The sequence below is a fragment of the Thamnophis elegans genome, chromosome 1 (assembly GCF_009769535.1).
Source record: "Thamnophis elegans isolate rThaEle1 chromosome 1, rThaEle1.pri, whole genome shotgun sequence".
Taxonomy (NCBI): Eukaryota; Metazoa; Chordata; class Lepidosauria; order Squamata; family Colubridae; genus Thamnophis; species Thamnophis elegans.
The window spans coordinates 45,467,859-45,490,307 of record NC_045541.1 but is presented as its reverse complement, the minus strand read 5'-3'; the positions used below and the strand labels follow the sequence as shown (position 1 = coordinate 45,490,307).

The 22,449-nt window shown below is 39.5% G+C and overlaps 1 protein-coding gene across 1 annotated transcript in view; it reads left to right on the top strand.

The window, feature by feature from the left end:
• Nucleotides 1–22,449, top strand: part of THSD7B (thrombospondin type 1 domain containing 7B) — a 466,316-nt gene that overhangs the window by 150,416 nt on the left and 293,451 nt on the right. Inside the window, 2 exon segments of the mRNA XM_032209475.1 lie at nt 7,842–7,997; nt 9,584–9,781. Coding sequence (XP_032065366.1) covers nt 7,842–7,997; nt 9,584–9,781 — 354 coding nt within the window.

Sequence of the window (22,449 nt, the reverse complement as noted above, 5' to 3'; positions counted from 1 at the left end):
TCCTAAGAGCTTAATTACTGTTATGGTGTAAATAGAGAGGGTCCTTACTTCAGCTCTGACTGCTGCTGCAGATGAATTCCTTTTGGTGCCAGAAGAAATCTTTGAACATGTGCTCAATTTTGTTTTGATAGGCCCCCACAGTTCTGCACCATATGTCTTAGGGTATGAAATTATTAACTCTTACTTAAATGTGATTTTTTAAAAATGGTTTAGAAATAGTATTTTTAAACAAATCATCTGGCAAAGAAAGCTTTGTGTTGTTGTTCCTCAGGTTGAACACACAAGGTTATTTTGTGTATTGAACTTTCAGGGATGGCTTTCCTTCAAAAATAATAGCAATGAGCACCAGATTCCTTGAGCTGGAAACATGTGGAACATTAAACAGGACCATATCTTAGTTAAGCTTAGGGAATAAATGTGCCTCTTGCACTTTCCCATTTATGAAGGATTTTTTATAGTGTTATGAGCACATCAAGTTCACTTTCCCTCTATATGGAAATAACGGTCTGAAGTTAGTGATAATAATCCAAAAGAACTGGCGATAGTTACCATTATGGAGTCTTCAGTGGCGTTTAAGGGAGAAAAAGAGAATAATACTGTAATAGGATTTTCCATACCATTATTTATATTTTTACATCAAGTAAGGTTAACCTATTTTAAATGTTGTACTTCACACTATGTGGCTGAACATGATAATTTCTTTTGCAACTTTATAATCTTATAACTTCTGTTTCAGGCTAATTGCTAATATTGCTGTCTGCTTGATATCTATCTATCTTCCAATAAGAAGGGCTTTTTTTGTAGCATTAAAATAGCAGCATCATTAGTGCAGTTTGTTGCACTCTATTTTTCTAATTTCTACAACTTTTCCATTTTGGAAGAAAAATTACCTATTTTTCGTACTGTTAGAATTAATGTAACTTAATATATTTATTGTTGGTATACTCTGAGGTAAATAGATTGTTGCCAATGGGCATTTCAAAACTATATCTAAATAAGCGAGAGCACTTAGAAACATGGCTAATATTGTTTTTGTGTTGCTTCTTTGCCAGTAAATTACCAGAATGATAAATTGTTTTGCAAAGAACAATGCTGAAGGACATATTAAGAAATGCATGAACCTTGTTGAAAGGGAAAAGCTTGATGGCTAAAACAAGCAAAATAATATTTGTCTTACCCTTTTCTGCTATATGATTTTTTTGAACCTGTAGGAAAAGGACTATGGTATTCAGAAAGTAAAGTCGATTGGATTCCTACCAGCTTTTACAATCCCTAAATGAATATGTCAGAGGCAATGTTGTTTTGGAAATAAATGATAATAAAAGTAATCTTTGTATCCCAAGTATCTCTGTCTGTTAATTTTGAATTAAATATTATCTCATCGTGAAACAAGATTGTTATGGCAATTGGCTGTGAAACCTTAAAATGCCTATTTCTTCGACTTTTCTGCATTTCATGCTTCTCTACATGTGGGTATACATCAGAGGGGCTCAACCTTCCTAATGCCGCGACCCTTTAATACAGTTCCTAATGTTGTGGTGACCCCCAACCATAAAATTATTTAATGTATTCCATATTTTTTTGAAAATATGTGTTTTCCAATGGTCTTAGGTGACCCCTGTGAAAGGGTCATTTGACCCCCAAATGGGTCCTGACCCACAGGTTGAGAACCACTGGTATACATCATGAGCATGCTTGGTTTATGAGCAGGAACACATAGAATAAAAAACTAGAGCATAGGATATTTATCTTTCCCACCAGGATAAGTCAAACCTGAATTAAAATTATACAAAGAGAATGTATATTCTTTGTACTATCATGTGTACTCAAGAGTGCTTGGCTTAAAGGAAAATACCCTTTATCCTGCTTGGGTTGGAGGAGTGAGGAGACTGGCTGGCTGGTGTTGAATGATCTGAGCTGGCTGGAAGAGATGGAGACCATGGAGTACCTTCAAAAAGAGAATAACGTGAAGTCTCCTGGTGAGTTACTGATGGTGTAACCTCGGCTTTTGTGCTGGCATTGAGGTTTTTCCCATAAACTTCATTGAACATGCTGTTTGGATATCTTTCCTGATTAAGAGAGAAGCCTGTGAGCGAAAGGAAAGATGGTGACTGTGAAATCAGATCTGATGGCTTCTCCAACAGTGATTTCTCAAAACCCATCCTCGGCATTGGGTCCTGCTCTGGGTGGAAGACTCCTTGCTGAAGTTTCCCTCTGCGATCCAAGTTGGCTTGTTGTTGTGCCATCACAACGCGGTAATCAGCCATCCCATAGGAGTCCCAGTAAAATTCTGGCATCTTGACCTCTGAGGGATTCTGGTTAGCATAGGATATTTATCTTTCCCACCAGGATAAGTCAAACCTGAAGTAAAATTATACAAAGATAATGTATATTCTTTGCACTATCATGTGTACTCAAGAGTGCTTGGCTTAAAGGAAAATACCCTTTACTTATTTGTTGTTTAGACTGTTCTTCAATCATTCCCTGAACCTTTGAGCCCCTCATAAAACAAACATACCTCCCCCTAAAATTCTGGTTAGTAAAAGGGCGAAAGATTTACACGATCTGAAGAGAAACCAGAGGATCGCCCAGAAGGATAAATTGTTGATACAGAGCGACATTGATGACGTATATAGAGTCTATACTTCTTATACTAGGAGACAGAAACTGCCACGGGAAGTGCACGTGAGGTTTACTAAGCGATCCCTGAGGGAAGAAATTTACCAGAAGGCACGTGATCAGAATACCATGTGTGCGGGGGAGATGGTCATAGTACTAAAACAGATACCAAAAAGAGTGAGGGAAAGGAGGCAGAAATATCAGGACCTAACAACACAACTGAGAAAACTTCAGGTGATGTATAGGTGGCTTTTCCCAGAAGGGTTATCTTTTTTCTGGCAAGGCCAGAGGTTTCGGATTGAATCATTGCAAGATGCGCAAGACTTTATCGAAAGCCAGCTGAAGAAGGGAACTCAGAATAACGAGGGAGAACTGGACAATAAGAGCCAAGGAAAGGAGCGAAAGAATAGTGTCCCGGGAGATGAGAAAGGGGGAAATGAGAAACAAAGCAGAGATGAGAGACCGCAAACGAGGCAGACAACAAAAGCTAAAGCCTTAAACAAATAAACATGGCGGATGAACTTCGCTTAATCTCCTTAAATATAAATGGTTTGAATTCACTAAGAAAGAGAAATAAAATACTAAATGCTTTACGGAAAAAGAATTGTGATTTGACATGCCTGCAAGAAGTACATATAGCGAACCACCAGCAAAATGTGTTGAATTACCCCCGGCTGGGTATAATGTATACAAGCTTAGCAGATGAAAAGAAAAGGGGCATTGTGTTGTATGTTAAAGACCATATCGATTCTAAATTGGTGTATACGGATGGGGAGGGTAGAATCTTAATGGTTGAATTGAAATTTGGTCGATATAAAATCTTGCTGGTGGCCATATACGCACCGAATGACAACCAAAGTACCTTCTTTAGAAGGTTGCATTTAAAAATTGCAGAGTTAGGCTATGATCATATTTGTGTGGTGGGTGACTATAACGCGGTGGCAGATAGGACAATGGATTATAACCCAGGAAACATCCAAAAGGGGGGGAAATTAAGAGAAAGGAGGAGAGTTCTCCCCAAAACCTTTGAAGACATGAGGGAGGAATATGAATTAAATGATGTATGGCGTGAACTCCACCCACAGAAACAACAATTTACTTTCTTCTCACATAGACACCAATCCTGTTCTAGGATCGACATGGCCTGGTTGACACCAGAAATTGGGGACTTGATTAAGGAAGCAGCAATTGAGGTCAACACCTGGGCCGATCACAATCCACTCTTATTGGTGTGGAAGGGAGTAAGGCAGGGGAGGAAGAGAAGGTGGATGATGAATACAGAGATAGTGAAAGAACAAGAATTTCAGCAAATGTTTAAAAGGGAAATGAGGTTTTTTTTTGAAGAAAACAGGAAAGGAGTAACCCCACAAATACTTTGGGATACGGCCAAGGCTTATATGAGAGGCCTAGCTATTAAACATACAATAGGTACCCACAGGAAAAAATTAGAAGAGAGGGCAAAATGGGTAACTAAACTGGAGGTGGTAGAAAAAGCCTTGCAACAGAACCCACTAGACGACAGAAAAAAAGAAGAAATGGCTAGAATTAAGCATGGGATCTCTCTTTTAGACCAGGAGGATGTCGCCCGAAAACTTAGGGGGATTAAGCAAAACTTTTTTGAGCATGCTAACAAACCAGGTCGCTGGCTCTCTTATAGACTTCGAAAAGAAAGAGAGAGCAGACATATAGCTCAACTGCAGAATAGTAAATGGGAATTAGTAGAAACCAAGGGGGAGAAACAGGAAATTATCCAAGGCTTTTTTCAGCAACTATATAGTAGGGAAGAAGTTTCTGAGGTCCAAATTAAGGAATTTTTAGATAATGCAAATCTACCCAAGATCTCAAATGAAGCAAAAGGGGTACTGAACCAAAAGATAACATTAGAGGAACTAGAAAAGGCAGTTAAAAAAATGGGAAACAACAAAACTCCTGGCATGGATGGTTTGCCAGTTGAAATCTATAAATCTTTTTTGGAAATTTTAGGACAGGAGATGATAGCAATATTTAATGCTGTCTTGACGGATTCTATTGCACCGAAATCATGGGCCGAGGCTTATATAACCCTTTTGCCTAAAGTTGGAGCTGACCGTACCCAAATTAAAAACTATAGGCCCATTTCACTTTTGAATGTGGATTATAAAATCTTTGCAGCTATATTGGCAGATAGACTCAAATTTTTCCTTAACAAATTTATACACTCTGATCAGAATGGCTTCCTGCCGTCAAGGCATTTGAAAGACAATGTCAGAATTATTTTGGATGCCTTAGAATATTATGAAGCTCGGCCAGATAAACAAGTGGCCTTTATGTTTCTTGACGCACAAAAGGCTTTTGATCGGGTAAATTGGAATTTTATGTTGTCACAACTAGAAAACATGAAGTTTGGAGAAAGTTTTTTAAATGCAATTCGGGCAATTTATGTACGACAAACCGCGACAATATTGGTAAACGGAGAAGAGGCGGGTGACATTGTGATTGGTAAAGGCACAAGACAAGGATGCCCGCTATCCCCCCTACTGTTTATCCTCACATTAGAACCCCTTCTTAGATTAGTGAGAAGCGATACACAAATTAAAGGGTTACGAGTTAAAGCTCAGGAATTCAAGGTCCAGGCTTTCGCCGATGACCTTGTTTTTATCCTGGAGGACCCTATGCCGTCTGGGATACAACTTTTATGTAAAATAGAAGAGTACGGTAGGATAGCGGGGCTACGTATAAACAAAGAGAAGACAAAACTGTTAATTAAAAATATGACTCTGAACCAGAAAAGGGAAGTACAAAGCCTGTTAGGGATCAACATGGCCCACAAAATACAATATTTGGGAATTTGGCTGACGGAGAGATGTTCCTCTATCAAGGTAGATAACTATATGAAATTACTACAACAGGTATCCAAAGATATGACTAATTGGAGTAGCAAACAATTGTCTCTGATAGGCAGGATCGCGACAGTCAAGACATATGTATTACCAAAATTTTTGTTTTTGTTTCAAACGGCACCAACTAAATTGGATAAAAAAATTTTTAAATCCTTGGAGACAATAGTGACACAGTTTATATGGCAAGGCAAGAAAGCACGAATTAAAGCCCAAACTTTACAAAAACGCAGAGAACTGGGAGGCTTCGGAGTACCCAACTGGGAAGCATACTATAACGCAGCAATCATGACATGGGTGAAAGATTGGGTGATGTTGAATAGAAGGCGCCTATTGGCTATAGAGGGACATGACCTCCCCCAGGGATGGCATGCCTCCCTCTGGCAAGAAAGAGACACCCCCCATAGGTACTTCATGGGACATTATATTCGGAAGATTTTGATGGGGGTCTTGGAAAAAATGAGGAAAAAATATTATCTTAGGGTTCCGTGTTGGTTGGCACCATTAGAGGCCTTAACACATCCGAGTTTATTTAATTGGACAAGAAACATAACGTATAAAGATATTATGACAGAAGAGGGCAACATAAAAACAAAGATGGAATTAGAGCAACAGGGCAGGAATTTGGAATGGTGGGAATATTTACAGGTTAGAAACAGGTTTAAAAGTGATAAGGCACGTTTCGGGATCTACCCAAACCCTCAGGGGCTAGATAAGATCTTGTTTGGTGGAGACAAAAAAATGTTATCGAAGATCTACCAATTTTTGACCTGCCAAGATACCAATGAAGAGATGGACAAAAGCCTTCTAACAGTATGGGAGAGAAACCTAGGCTATGAAATTGAAATGGGCAAATGGTGGGATCTATGGAGTAAGACCATTAAACTTACAACATCCACTGCATTCAAAGAAAACATATACAAGATGGTGTATAGGTGGCACTTCCCCCCAACGAGGTTAGCTAAGATGTTTCCTGGGTTATCTCCATTGTGTTGGAAATGTGGAAGAAAGGATGGCACATTCTACCATATTTGGTGGTCCTGTACTGAGGCCACGAAATATTGGAAAAGGATTAAAAAATGGTTAAAAGAGGTTACCGGGGCAAACATTGAATGGAGACCTGAGAACCTGTTACTAAGCATCAAACCAGATAACATAAGCAGTTCAATATGGCATTTGAGCCTGCATATAATTGTGGCCGCAAGAATAACCTATGCACAATTTTGGAAATCCACCACTATACCGCCGGAAGATGCATTAATTAAAAAGATCTACGAATGCGCAGAAATGGACAGAATGACGGGTTGGCTGAGGGACAAAGGAGAAACAGAACATTATCTTAGCTGGAACCTATGGTATATGTGGGCGACTAGGAGAACAGCAGGGACTTAAAATGGGGAAAGTTAACATAGGTACTGTAATAGATCCCTGAATCTTGCAATGAGAAGATGTGGCTTAGAGACCTAATAATGAGGAAAGAAAGAAAAACTGGGCTGTGAATGACTGTCACCGTGGGGGGGGAGGGGGGGTTGTATGTCTAAAACAGCATTTGTATCTGTATGTTTTATGTATGATTTGTCTTGCTTATGTCATTGTATTTATGTCGTTGTATTGTTTTTTTTTCTGTTTTTTAAAGGTAATAATGTTTAATAAAAATTATATTTAAAAAAAAAAAAAATTCTGGTTAGTCATTCATTTATATCCTGGCATGTGGCAGTTCAGTAGGCTGTGAGGGAACTCAGAAAGAAGAAGTGATTGTTTTAGATGTGCATGCAGTGACATGCTTACTGGCTAAAGGGTATAAGTGCACGGGGATGCTTGGATAGAGATATAGAGAATGTCAGCGAGGAAGAATCCTACAGATATTCTAGTCAATGATCAGTGGTATCTTTCGAAGAAATAAGAGAGTTCCATGGTGAAGGTTGGCAGAGATGGAACAGCAACACTCGTAATCAAGGCAGTAATATATCAAAAATGAAAACAATGAGACAAGAGGTCAAGGTTACAGGCAGGTTCACGGAAAGAATTGTGATGAATGGTGTCCTGAACTGTAGATCTAATAAAACAATTTCTTCATAACAGTAGGTACTGTGATCCTGGTCAGAACATTTTTTTTTAAAAGAAAGAACCAATCAAGTAATTAAAGTAGATAACTTAACTATAATGTAAGATATTTCATTTCTTCTGATTATTACACTATTGTTAGCTTGAACTCAGATTACCTTTGGTTGCTGTGCTGAGAATCTGCCCATAGTAATGCAGTTGAATTAGGAAACACTCAGTGATTTAAAGGAATAACCTACACAATTTCTGTTTCCTTTTATGTTTTTTTCCCCCCCTCTTAAGTGACTAGACCTGCAGAAAAGAAACTTTGCCTTTCTCCTGTTCCTCCTGCTTCTCAACTGTGTAGCATTCCGTGTCCTCCTGATTGTGTAGTTTCTTCTTGGTCAGCATGGGGCCCTTGCGTTCATGAAGACTGCCAAGAAATTCAAGGAAGAAAAGGTAAATTTGAATATGAAGTTTCAACATAATGTTGTAGAGTATTTCTTTAACCTGATGTTCTGCAGTTGTACTGGATAATATTTCCTTCCAGTTTCCCCTGATACGCTTGCCTTTTTATTCCCTTTATAAAGTGTGCTTCTTTACTGTGTGTCCTAATTTTTAGCAAATCATAGTTATTTTGCAAATCAGAATTGTAATCCATGACTAAATTAAGTCCTCCTTGGGTGTTTAACTGAGCCTATTTTTTTGTTTCATAAGAAAGCAGTCCAAGATTGCACTCACTAACTATCCGGTACCCTCTACTCTCTGTATAGCTTTGCTATTTCAACATTAGGATTTTATGTGCAGTGCATACTCATACAGTAGAAGTGTTCCACTTCCCAACAGGGGTGCTCAAGTGTATGTGTCCAAGTGGACGAGAGGGCGGATATGGCATCAGATTGCAAGCCCCATTCCTTTCGAAGGCATGCAATTTTGATGCAATACAAAAAGGGGTTGTAGTTAGTTCATATTACCATATCACCTGAATCTTACCTGCTTTCTTTAGACACCACTGCCTCAAAGGTTTACTAGAGCACGGGGACCCCAAAGTCATGAAATGAGTCCAGGAAGCATTTGAAAATGAATTTCTGATTAAAACTAATGTATTGACAGAACAGAATATTTGTACTTCAGAGTTGAACTGTGGGGTCCTTGGTGCTCTCTCGATGGTTTTCTTGCAGACGTTTCATTACTTACCTCGGTAACATCATTAGTGCTAGAGGAGAACTCTTCTATCCTCTAGCACTGATGATGTTACCTAGTTTGGTAACAAAGCTAATGTGCTTTATGCCAAATTATGATTTGCACATAATTATTGAAGAATTCATGCATATAAAGCTCCTTTCCACCTATTTAACAAATGTGGATTTATTTATTTTTTTAAATGGATTTTTAAAATCATCAAATGGGAGTGACTCTGCCTGTATTCTGATTCCTCCCACGGTATACGCTTGCATAATGTAGACCTAGAAATCAGTAAAATTATAGGTGGGAGTAGGATTGTTCAGCCACACATTTCTCCAAAAGTTGAATATTATAAGAAAAGAGCTCTATTATGTATAGTTTGCTATTGAGCAAGTTAAATAGTCTTTTTCATAACCATGCAAATATGTAGACATAATGGAGAAGCAGTCATGTTCACTAGCGAGTCTATCCTTTTTTCCACATTCTCTCAATACAAATGTGGCACATGCTAATGTGTAATTTCCTACATCAGAAATAGCAAGGGAAAATTGGAAAGTGGGAAAAATACGTAATGAGTCTTCTTTTCTAAAGTGCACAAGCATGATTTGATCTTCTTTAGGACGTGCGATGTAACCTGAGAAATTTTTAACAGCACCTTCTTGTCATTTCATTGTAAATATGCAAGGCAGCTTAAAAGTTAGCAGAGCTGTCTAGCCAAAGACAATGAGCTAGAATTGTGAGAAAATGTGTTTCTTGCCTCTATTGTATTTGTTCATCTACAAGATAGATTGATAGTTGGAAATTATTCAGTATTGTTTCTTCCCTCTGATTTTAGCTATTTGCTCCCCCCCTCCTCTTAGGTTTCAAAATGAGGCACAGATACATTGTTGTGGATTCCATTGGTAATGCTGAGAACTGCCCACATTTGATAGAGGCTATTCTGTGTGACAATCCAATGTGTTATGACTGGAGCATTTCAGAAGGAAACTGTTTCCCTTATAATGGAATATGTGGACAAGGAAACCGTGTGTTGTATGCCCAATGCAAGAACAACAATGGTATGTAGCTCAAAGATATTTCATTTAAAACTATGCTACACTGGGGGTCCTTGATGCTCTCTGAGCTTGGTTGTTTCCTTGCAGACGTTTCATTACCAAACTAGGTAACACCATCAGTGCTAACATCATCAATATTGCATTAATATTCAATATGTTTTATACTGTCTATCTTCTACAAATAATGCATGATGTACATCTTAAGTTCGGATGTGGATTTTACTAAAGTTTCTGGCTTTATTTTGTATCACACTTTGTCTTGTGAAAGCACGTTGCTGAATAATTTAATCAGTTCTTTCTAGCACATCGTTCTACCCTCTTTGTGGACTTCCACAAAACCTTAATTGCCTCAGTATAAGAAAAAGAGAGATCCCCACAGTGAAAATTTCAGGGCTGAGGCCTAGTTTTCAGTGGGTTGTCGCATGGATTTAGCTCCACATGTGTAAATTGATAGTTATATTGGCCTCCGGCAGGAGGTGTTGGGGGAGATTAGACACTACTGGGCTACAAGTAGAATTTGTGCGGTGGAAAAAAAGCATGCTGAAGATAAAATCCTTGATTGTACTTGTGTAAACAAAGCCACATAGGGTAGCACAATGCCAAGGAAAGAAAGTTGATCTTACAATGCGAAGGAGCTGGGCTTCATTGGATTTGGAAAGAAAAGCAAATATTATCAATCTGTGGCTCCAGCTTTTTGTGGCCAGTCTTATCAGGTACAGCATAGAAACCTAAATCTTGCTGGATTAGCTTGTAGGCTCCCCTAGTCCAGTTTATTGCACTACTTTTTAGCAAATGGGATGGCATTGGGGAAGATGTTGAATTTAGACAGGAGAATATGAGCTCTCTTCCACCATCCCTTCCCCTGTGTATGATTCAAAAGATAGCATAGATTTCAGGAAATGACCTCAAGTTGTTGTTTTTTGAGAGAGAGGGAAGGAGGGAAAGAGACAGAGAGAGAAACTGTAGACTGTCATTTTAAAATCCACTTTCAAATCAATCTCAATGTTGTCTGGTAGAACTTGCTCCTGTTCCATAACAACTTTTAAACACAACCTACCTATAATGGCACATATTCTTAAAATTATTTAGTCCATGGTTCACAAATATTCTTCAATATGTCCAAAGTTAAACTATTTTGTATTAGTAAATCAAATTTCAGTGTCCTTCCCATTTAATTGTAATCTTTAGTCCTTTCTAATTCTCAGTGAACTTTGTGTCCATGGATGCTATATTACAGTTGTGATCTTGATTGAAATCCCTTGATTCCTAGTCATTCATCTCACAAGTTGACCACAAACAACAACAACACTAAACTCAGTTCCTGCAGTCTACTCATAAGGAGCAGCTGTCAAAAGTACACAAGGGCAACATCACAACCTCCCCCTTTTTGGCGGACACTTCATCTGCCAGAATTTGCTGTCTGGCCACCAGTCTCTGCTGCATTGTCATATTTCTTTGGGATGCCTAGTTTGCATGTCTCCTCATTAGAAGTCTGAGAGTGACAATCCTCTGAGTGTAAACAGAATTATCTCTCTGCTTTGTCAGTTATATTTATAATAGAGCAAATTCTTTTTTGACAGTGGTGTGATTTCTTTCCAAGAATGTGTAACCTTTCTCAAAAAGGTACATCAGCATTTGCATTCCTTTCTAACCATAGCCATTACATGCAGACACAAGATTTACTTTAAGGTTTTATGACTCATTGCTGAATAATTTGTCCCATAATCTGAGTGGGGAAAGTGGTTTAAGTGGTCTCTCCAAAGCATATTGTATAAATGGAATGGAATGGAATGGAATGGAAGGGAAGGGAAGGGAAGGGAAGAAAGAGAAGAGAAGAGAAGAGAAGAGAAGAGAAGAGAAGAGAAGTGAAGTGAAGAGAAGAGAAGAGAAGAGAAGAGAACTTTATTTGGCCAAGTGTGATTTGACAAACAAATAATTTGTAGAAGCTCTCAGTGTGCATGCAGAGCAACAGAGTAACAATAATCATAATACCAATAAGAGAGGGTAGTAAAGGGGATAAGGATAATAATATTTCTGCCATACAATATGGGTAAATATAACTAGTATTGTGAGAATTAGGTGTTCAGTAGAGTAATGGCACAAGGTAAAAAACTTATCACTATGTCTAGTTGTTTTGGCATGCAGTGCCCTATAGTGGTGTCCTAAGGTGAGGAGTTGAAACAGTTTGTGTTGTAACTATTGGTTTTCCATTTTAGAAGGATAGTTCACACCATAATTTCCTCCTTTGAATGACATAGGAAACAGTGTTTTACACCGGGGGTGTCAAACTTGATTTCACTGAGGGTCGAAGCAGGGTTACATTTGACCTCAGGGGCCGGGGTGGGCGTAGCCAGGGTGGGTGTGGCCAGCTTGACATCATCATGTTGGGGACATCTGAGGTGGCCCGAGTGCTCTGCCAGTGAAAATGGGTTCCCGAATTCTGTTTTCAGCTGTGACGGCCTCCTGGTGGCAGGAGACTGTCACAGCCAAAAATGAAACCTGGAAGGCCTCCTGAGCTCCATTTTTGGTGGCAGAAGGCACTGCGAGCCAGTACTTTGATGTTTCTAGGGCAGCCCTGGGGGCCAGATCTAAACAACTCGAGGGCCGAATCCAGCCCCCGGGCCTTGAGTTTGACACCCTTGTTTTACACGGTTTTTTAAACTGAGAGTAAGTGGGAATACATAGACATGAACTGCGCCACTAATTTTTAATCCACTGAAATCCACACTACTAATTTTCCAGTGTTGCCTCTGAAATCAAGGAGTGTAGAAATCTTTTAAATGAACAGAATTTCCCCTGTTTGCCTTTGGTAAACATCATGCTTCAAATGCTTACATTCTCATTCTCTCTCTCTCTCTCTCTCTCTCTCTCTCTCTCTCTCTCTCTCTCTCTCTCCCTCCCTCCCTCCCTCCCTCTCTCTCTCTCTCTCTCTCTCTCTCTCTCACACACACACACACCCTCCCTCCCTCCCTCTCCCCCCGTTTCTTCTTGCAAATCTCATTACATTTTTTTTTAAAAAAATAAGGAATGTGATTCGTGTTCCCAGATTCTGATGATATGTAAATGAAAACATTGTGCTGAGTAACATGATATTTACATTGCAGCATTTCAGACCCAAAGGATCTTCAATTTCCAGTCCATTAATAATGAATGAGGCACATTTTCATGTGAAGTTTACTAACATGTTGCAGCAACTGTTTTTCTTGGTATTGTCTGAATCTATCCCAGAGCTTAATTATTTTTGATAGAGTGACTATTGTCAGATCACAAGATTGTTTGCCAAAGGGCCTATTCGCCTGCTTTTAATCAAATGAATGCTACAGTATAACTAATCTTATCCTAGCTAAATCAGAAATGTGCAGTGTCTTGAAGTAAACATGGCACCGGAAATATTTCCAAAAAGAAACAAATGAGACTGATTATCACACTGGCAAAATTACTATGTGAACTGTGAATCATTCTCTTCTTATTCCACTTTTCCACTGTTTTCAACAGTGCTGTATTAATCAGAGCTCCATTGACTTTACAGCACCAACTATTCAAATTAGAATACATAAGGACTTTATTGTGCTAGGTTAATAGGATTGCTGTGGACTTCTCCATGTGTTCCAGTAAAGCTTTGTCACTGGGAAAAAATCTAAAAACTGGATGTTGCCATTTATAATAGGTGGAGGTTTGATTTCTGTGTGGTGGTTGGATGCTCCTTGGAGATAATGAAAGAAAAGTTGTACTAATGAAATTTTACTGGAATGTATCAAAAAATATGCAGCAAATGTGATCTACACTTATGTGTGTACAATATATCACAGAAATGTGTAGACCCCCTCATATTTTGTAAATATTTAAGTATATGAAGAAATGACACTTAGCTATAATGTAAAGTAGTGAGTATACAACTTGTATAACAGTGTAAATGTGCTGTCCCACCCAAAATAACACAACACAAAGCTAAACTGTTGGCAACAAAAGTGAGTATACCCCTAAGTAATAATGTCCAAATGGGGTCCAAAGTGTCAATATTTTGGGTGGTCACCATTATTTTCCAGCACTGCCTTAACACTCTTGGGCATAGAGTTCTCCAGAGCTTCATAGGTTGCCCCTGGAGTCTTCTTCCAGTCCTCCATGACAACATCATGGAGCTGTTGGATGTTAGAGACCTTGCACTCCCCCACCTTCCATTTTGGGATGCCCCACAGATGCTCAATAGGGTTTAGGTCTGGTGACATACTTGGCCAGTCCATAACCTTGGCTCTGTGTTGTATTATTTTGAGGGGACAGCATATTTACATTGTTATACAAGCTGTATACTCACTACTTTACATTGTAGCCAACTGTCATTTCTTCAGTGTTGTCACATGAAAAGATATACTTAAATATTTGCAAAATCTGAGGGGGTGTACTTACTCATATGCTATATGTATGTCCAAAAAAGTAATAAGGATAAAAATAATGAAGAATCAGGACAGTCCTAAAATAAAGTTACAAATCTGTATTTGAAGTAACAACAAGAAAAAAAAAAGTAAAACATTATTCTTTTGGGTGTAGGATAAAATTTTAACATAAAGCACGAAAATTAATTCCTAAGTTGGATCTTAGCATAGACTGAATGCTCCTTGTAACAAAAATATAGAAAATAGATTTCATATATGCACTGGTTTTTTGGAAGGAAAACTTTTTATTAAGCAATTGGGTGTATTGAACCCTTTTCATAATTTACAAAGTCTATATTTTACCTAAGAAAGTTTCCTTTTTTTGTTCCTTCCTCTTCTTCAAATCCTATCTTGGATGTCCAATATTTTACAGAAATGTTTATATTAATCTTGTTTGGATAATAAAAATGATACTGGGCAACCCTCCACCCACCCGCCCATTGAGTGGTGGCTGGGTGGGTGCCGGTCGAGTGGCGCCCACTCCCACTACTCCCCTTGAAAGCAACATCATGGAACTTGCCGCTGCTGCTGAGGGAGGGCTGACTGGGCAGTGCCCACCATTGGCCTCCCCTCCTGTGCCGTGCCAGTGCCCCTGCCTGGCCTGCATGCCAAGCAGGAGGTGGCAGCGGCACATTGCTGGGTGGCAGGCAGGGTGGAGGAGAGCGTGGCACTGCCACCCTTGCCCTTGGAGCTCTTCTTGCGGGACATGCTGGCTGGGGCTGCTTCAGGGCACCCTGACAGCCGGCTCCTCCAAGTACAGCCCTGCTCCCAGCGCCGCCGGCATCCTGTCCGGTGCCCATCCTTGGCAGCACAGTACTTCCCCCCCCCCCAACAAATACCGACCACCCATCTCTCCAGATCTTGCGGCTTTTTCCACTTTTTCTTTTTTTAAAATGCCTCTCCAGACACTCTTGAAAACCTGCAAGGTTGCTTTGGGAGGGGGCAGACAGGCAGCATTCCCCCCCTGTCCCTGGGCACCTGCAGCCTCGGAGCCTGCAGCAATTTGCACAATAAAGGCAATTAAGAATTTCTCACACTCCTGAGAAGATTTTCTTTACTGTGCAAAGGCTTGCTTTAAGGCTGCAGGCTCTGAGGCTGCAGGTGCCCAGGCTTCTGCTTCTGCCACTCGTGCCACGCTTTGCAAGCATGGTTCAGACAGGTGGAGAGAGAGAGAGAGAGAGAGAGAGAGAGAGAGATTGAGTGGCGACCGGACGTCCGTGGGTGGGTGAGGGCGGGGGAGGCCAGGGGAGGCAGTGTTCCAGTATGGGGCCTCTGGAACAAGGGGTACAGGAAGGCATGCTAAATTTCACCATCCGGTACGCCCTTACTGGTCCGTACTTGTTGAAGCTCACCCCTGCTTGTAAGCTAGGTTAGGCTACGAGATTGGCCAAACTCACACAATGAGCATCATTAATGAATGGGAATTATATGCTATATAACTTCATTGTCTTCCAGTTTATTCAGTTGATAGGATTTCTTTTTTTTTTTTAATGAAAAAAGTTTTTTTTCTCACTCTGAACAAGCTTGACAGGTATTGTCAGTTTGATGTAATTGCATTGTACTGTGTTCAATTGTAATGTCATCCATCTCTGCTTTTTTCAAAAGTCAGACTTATTTTTGATCCTGTTACGTGTACTGTGCTTTAAAAAGCAGCTGTTAGCTTTTAACTGCTAGAGATACATTGATAAATTCCTTCTCATGCAAACAACCATGACCTCAGATTCTGACATTAAGACTGAGCATCTTTGGCTGGGAGAGTTAAGCCTGACATGGATACTTAGTTTAAGTCTCTCCATTTCTAGTCCACCTTCGAAGTCATCATAGCAGTGGCACCAAAAACTGGAGCATTTCTCTGTTTTTAATTAGCTGTAGTGTTCCTGACTGAAACTATATTAGGACATTGGATATGGGTCAAATTGCAAGTGACCTGCATCTGCCCATCACAGATAACAACTCTATTGCGATATCCCACGACTTCTCATAAGGCTGCCAAAAGCATCATACTAATACTAAGTGACCCCGGCAAGAATTTTGTGATTCCCTCTGAAACTTTGAAGTCACTTGTCTAACAGCCACATCTCCTGAAAAGAAAATACAGCATTTCGGTTGCTAAGATGGCCACATACTTACATGTATAATATACTATCATATATTATAGAAATGTTTTCATTTCGTTTAAAAATATACAGTGGAGTTTATTTCCTTTCAAGGTTGCTCTTTTTGTTAGGGAAAGCTGTTGATTGAGACAACACATGTTTGTTCCGAGGTATCATTTCCTGGTGTGCAAAATGCTTTTGGAAAACTATTCACATCATTGTGAATAGGTATTATATTTTCAGCGTCAACAGTTATTTTATTTTCACATATACCTCTATGGAATTTCAGGGTGGCCTTTGCATCTAACGGCACCCAGGGCTTTTTCCCCCCAGACTTGAAATGTTTCTCAGCATTCTATTCTGTAATGGAACAGCAGCTTTTTATGAAGGCAGACAGGCAGACAAGTAATTTCCTTGACATTTTTTGCCCTCAGAACTGTGGTCTTACTGTGTACTGCTAAGTTTGAGTTCTAATACAAGTTTCAAATAATGAATCATTCTGGTACCTTTCTTTTTTTAATAGATACTTGTTATTGTTCTTGATAGTTAGGTAAGAAATGCTGAATATAAGGATGGGTGGATGGTTGGATATTTTATTGCTGTCCAAGGTCAGGATTATAAAAAGAAAAAACATTTCAAGCACAACCAAACAAGCATATCAAGGAAACATTAAAATTTAAATGTAGGAGTCTGATTTTGCAGCCATTCCTCTCTTCTATTAAGGGTTGTGCAAAAGACTTTTTGATTTTCTTTAAGATGCTTTTAAATATATTTGGGTTGGTTTTTGTTTTTTTGCTAATTTACCTAAATTTGGAAAGAATGCAGAATAAAACCATTATGGACCATTCAAAGTTACAATAACACAGAAAAAGCAAGTTATGACCACTTTTCACACTTAACAATGGTTGCAGCATCCCCATGGACATGTGATCAAAATTTGCCACAACTGCCAGTTCACTGGTACACCCCCACAAACCCCACTCATGATTGCTTCTGCATGCACCACTACATGGTGCACCCCTCTAAACCCCACTGGTATCACTTCTGCATGCCACCACTGCCAGTTGTCTGGTGCATTGTCCATGCCCCCCCCCCCATCTGTGATCACTTCTGCACACCACCACCACCACCACCACCAGTTGTCTGGTGTCCCAACAGACTCTATGGTCACTTCCACACACCACCGCTGCCTGGTACCCCATGCTCCCGTGGAATAATTTCTGCATGCCACCACTGCCAGTTGCCTGGTGCACACCTCTTAACGGGCCCTGCAATGGTGTGCTTCTTCCCACAGCCTGTCATCGATCGGTGACTGCTGCTTGCCCCCATTTGCTAGTGACTTCTTGTCCCGTGCAGCCAAAGGCCCAGGTCAAACAGTATCTGAGCGAATGGGCAGGGATGAAGGGCGAGGGCCAGGGGTCGTTGGCCATGTAGAATGGCCAGGGGAGGAAAACTGGCTGTAAATCAGCTGAAGCAGGTGGCTAGGGGCAACGGGGGCGTGGTCAATGGTTGGTGCCTAAACGTCCCATTGCATTTGGGACATTTGCCTCGGCCAAGAGCAACTAAGCAGCTTATACCCCAATCAATATTTCTTTAGTCTCATGGCAGTTTGTTAGAGAAGTTTGGAAGTGTATAGAATCAGTTTTACATTTTGTTTACCTCTCAGTGTGAATTCTTTATGATAGGTTAACTAGTAGAATTTCCTACAGACTTGTCCAGGGAAACTTTCATTCTACTGAAACAAGTGGCAGCCAAATGGGCTTGTGCCCCTGAATGAGGACATTTATCTGCTGCTGGATAATTCCCAGGGTTTCATGCAAAGTGGTAGAGCATTTGATAATTCAACTATAGAAGAAGGAAGCAAATTGAGAGATTTGCAAGCTGAAACAAGGCATCAGTAGAGTTCATGAATGCCTATTAGATTTTTCAATTATACCCCAAAAGTGTTGAGTGGGATGATGGATCAATTTCAAGAAGGACTTGCTGATGAGCTGATTTAGTAAGACTAGGCACACCAAAGAATTTGGAAGGAGTGTTTCATTGTGTTTTGGGTTTTTTTTTGGTTGTTGGTGATTGGGAGAGTTGAAATATAAGGGAAATAATAAAGGGGGGGGATTTTATAATTTCTTTTCATCTTTTCCCCATCCCTGATAGCTTCCTTGCACACCACAGTGCTGGAGAATCCATTCAAATAGAAACAGTAAAAAAAAGTCTTTATCTGCTACAGAGAAACAGAAAAAAGAGAAACCTGGGCAGCTGTGCAATTGCAAACCAGTGGCCACAAGTCTGAAATTGTTCCAAAGCCCTGTCCTCAGTAAACTTTGCAGAGTCGCCTCTCAAGATCCAGCAGGATGGCTGATGGCAGGAGGGGTGGAAACAGTCAAACAATGAAGAGAGCCTCAGGCAGTCAAGGACAGGAAAGTGCATGCCACTTCCTCTGCTATTCTTTGTTCAACTTCAGCTCTCATAGATATGGATGCTACAGCCAATTTAATATATAAAACCACAGTGCAACACTTCAAACTGCCCATACAGTTATGAGAAAAAGAACCCTCTTCTTGTGAAAATGATTGACAGGTGGAAAGCTTGAGTGTTGATTTGTTCTATGACTCATTTGCCCAAACATGATGTTCTCAGGGGTTTTCTCCAAAATCATAGTTCTTGAAGTATCAATTCTCTATCTGCAGAATTTCTCTCTGTGAGAGAGATAGGCAGGCAGCCTCCAAATTTGATGAATAATATTTTCTTCAGAGTCCTTTTTTTTTGTTGTCTATCGAGCATCACAGAGAAACATAGAGGCAGTCCTCGACTTATGACCACAACTGAGCCCCAAATTTATGTTGTTAAGCGAGACAGTTGTTTACTGAGTTTTTCCTCATTGTACGAATATTACAAATGTTAAAAAGGAAATTAAATAAAGTATCCAAAAACAAACCCAATTAATATTAACAATCAAAAATTAAAAATTAGATTAAAATTAACAATTAAATTAATGATTTATTTTATTCTGTTCAGGCCAGGCCCTTGTTATTCATTTAGACTTCTTTTATGATCCCATTTTATACCATGCCCCTGGACTATATTAGTTACTAGCTCTACTTCACTAGAGATTGCAGTTCATTTGCAATTTTTGTTATCAGAGTAGTGTAATCTGCATAGAGCAGATTATTCAAACCTAGCCATTTAAAATCACACTCATTTTTCTCATCACCCAATCCAGCCTTTTTTCTCTAACTCTTTTGTAGAGGGAAGCAGAGATAGCAAAATAATGCAAGGACCGTTAACCATGGACCAAATTCAGTAAATAGAACTGTGTGTTTGAATTTGTGTACTCATTTGCGGAAATATAGAACATAAATTCTGAGTTAAAACGTCAATAAAAGATACAGGTGCATGAATTGGCAACTGTGCAAGTATTGTGAAACATCATTCATGCCAGCAGGGCTGCACAAATATCTGGATTTAAAAGGCGAAAATGGTTTGGAAGAATTCATGGACATGGACATCTCATCTTTCAGATGAGTATTGCTTCCTGAATTTATACTATGCAATCCCTTGAAAAATCTCTATTTCCTTTTAAGATGATATAGACAGATGTGACTTACTTCTGTATGTTCTTCAAATCATCTTTTACCCTCTGAATCTGCCACCATGAGTCATTTTGCCAAATGAGTAGCTGTCTAAATTGAACAAATAAATGAAGAAATGAATATGAAAGAAAGAAAGAATCTGGATCTGTGCCATAAGGCACAGCACCCAGTGGAAAGATATCTCTGATTCAAATGGTAATTCGTATCATGCATCAGATGGAAACCTTTTAAAATCCATTTCAAAACCCATTATTGTTCAATCAATCAAAATTTATCTGTGGTCCAAGACCAAACACAATAAAAGACCAGTAAACAATACAATAATTACTGTATAAAAGGGAATTTTAAAATTGTGAGAAAATCCTAAAGCAATTAGTAGCTAACAGAGTGCCAGGAGCAAATAACCAGGAGCATTCACTGAGTTCAAAGCACTGAAGAGTTTATTATTGCTACCTACACATAAGAATCTAGTCAACTAATGGTCAAAGATAAATTAGTGCTTGATATGGGCCAATGGAATTCTTAGGTGACTAGACTGGGATCGCTTATGGCAACGCAGTGACTCTACACTGATGACATGTTTAACTCTGCCTTCCAGCTCAGCCTGCTCTTCTCCCACATAGTTAATAGCAGGAACCAGATGTTTCTAACAGCCACAGGTATTGATAAGAATTTTGGAACAGTTTTTGAGGTTTCTTAAGAATGGTCACTCTTCATCCATGATGCTTATATATCTACTAATTGTTGCCCTAATAGGTCGCACCCTACCTAAGGTGTCTAAAGTGGAGCATATGAGATGTTATAGAAATATTTAGAGACAGACTAGGAAGGAGCTATGCTATATAGCATAACTAGGAATTATGCTATAAAAGAGAGGGTGGCTTTGGTTTTGTCATCTGGATAGCCAGATACCAAATTCTCTATTTTAATTTAGCTAGGTTTTACCAGTCCCAAAGCAGGTAATTCTGACAAGGTAAGACTACATTATGACAAATTGTAATTGATCTCTCTTCATAGATTGGAAGAGAATCTATCCAGCAAGGTGATAAGCACAATTCCCTCACCATGATCTGCTGAAGGTCAGCCTTTGGTTGCTTTTTCCTTGTGGCCCACTGCCCATATATGGGAACCCTGTGCTAAATCATTCAAAGATAACCTGTTTCTGGGTTTCATGCATAGCAGAGCAGTTCTACCCATTGTTGCACTTTTCCTAGAATTACGGATTCAGTGAAGAAGATGGGATACCTGAACTTACTTTACTTTCTCATTTCTTTGTTAGTTTCCAAGTTCTTTGCAAGCATAATTATGGTGGCATTAGAGATTTCACCTTTTGCTATTTCCTCCTCCTTTTCTCTCATAAAGGCTTGACTAGGTAAGCTGGAGACAAAAGATTCTAATTATACAGGATAAATGTGTTTTACTTAGTTGATTATGAGTTAATATGATGTGTTTTGGCTTAACAAACCAAAGAGCTTGGGTTTGGGATTATTATTATTATACAATTGTATCACAGCGGCCAGTTGTTTCGCCGGATTTGGCATTGGTTACTAGTTGGGCCCCACCCAGGGGCCTAGGACATCGTAACGTATTTTCGTAATATGCGTGCAGATCCAAGCAGTGCGGCTTTTTGCATTTGACTGATGGTGATTTTGTCAATTTTTAACTGTTTTAAATGTAATTCCAGTGCTTTTGGAATAGCACCCAGTGTGCCAATTACCACTGGAATTATCACTGCTGGTTTGTGCCATAGTCGTTGAATTTTGATTTTTAAGTCCTGGTATCTTGCGATTTTTTCATGTTCCTTCTCGGCGACCCTGCTATCACCTGGTATTGCGATGTCTATGATTGTGACCTTATTTTTCTCAACCAGTGTGATGTCTGGTGTATTATGCGCCAGTATTTTGTCGGTTTGTATACGGAAATCCCACAAGATCTTGACCATCTGATTTTCGGTGACTTTTTCAGGCTGATGTTCCCACCAGTTTGTTGTTGTTTTAATATTATAATTTTTGCACAAATTCCAATGGATCATTTGTGCTACTGAATTGTGCCGCAATTTATAATCAGTCTGCACGATTTTTTTACAGCAGCTGAGTATGTGATCAACAGTTTCATCAGTTTCTTTGCAAAGTCTGCATTTGGCATCATCAGAGGATTTTTCGATTTTGGCCTTAATGGCATTTGTGCGGATAGCTTGTTCTTGCGCAGCCAGGATTAGTGACTCTGTTTCTTTCTTTAATGTACCTGTTGTTAACCATAACCAAGTTTGTTCACTGTCCACTTTATCTTTTATTTTTTCCAGAAATTGGCCATGCAGTGCTTTGTTCTGCCAACTCTCCATTCTTGATTTTATCACATCTTTTCTGTATTCTTGTTTCGTCTGTTGGGCCTTCAGTAGATTTTTGTTCTTTACTTCGATTAATAGATGTTCTTGACTTTCTTTTAAATAATCAGCCAGTGCATGTTTTTCTTCTTCAACTGTTTGCTTCACTTGTAATAATCCTCTGCCACCTGATTTTCGGGGCAGGTACAGTCTATCAGTATCACCACGTGGA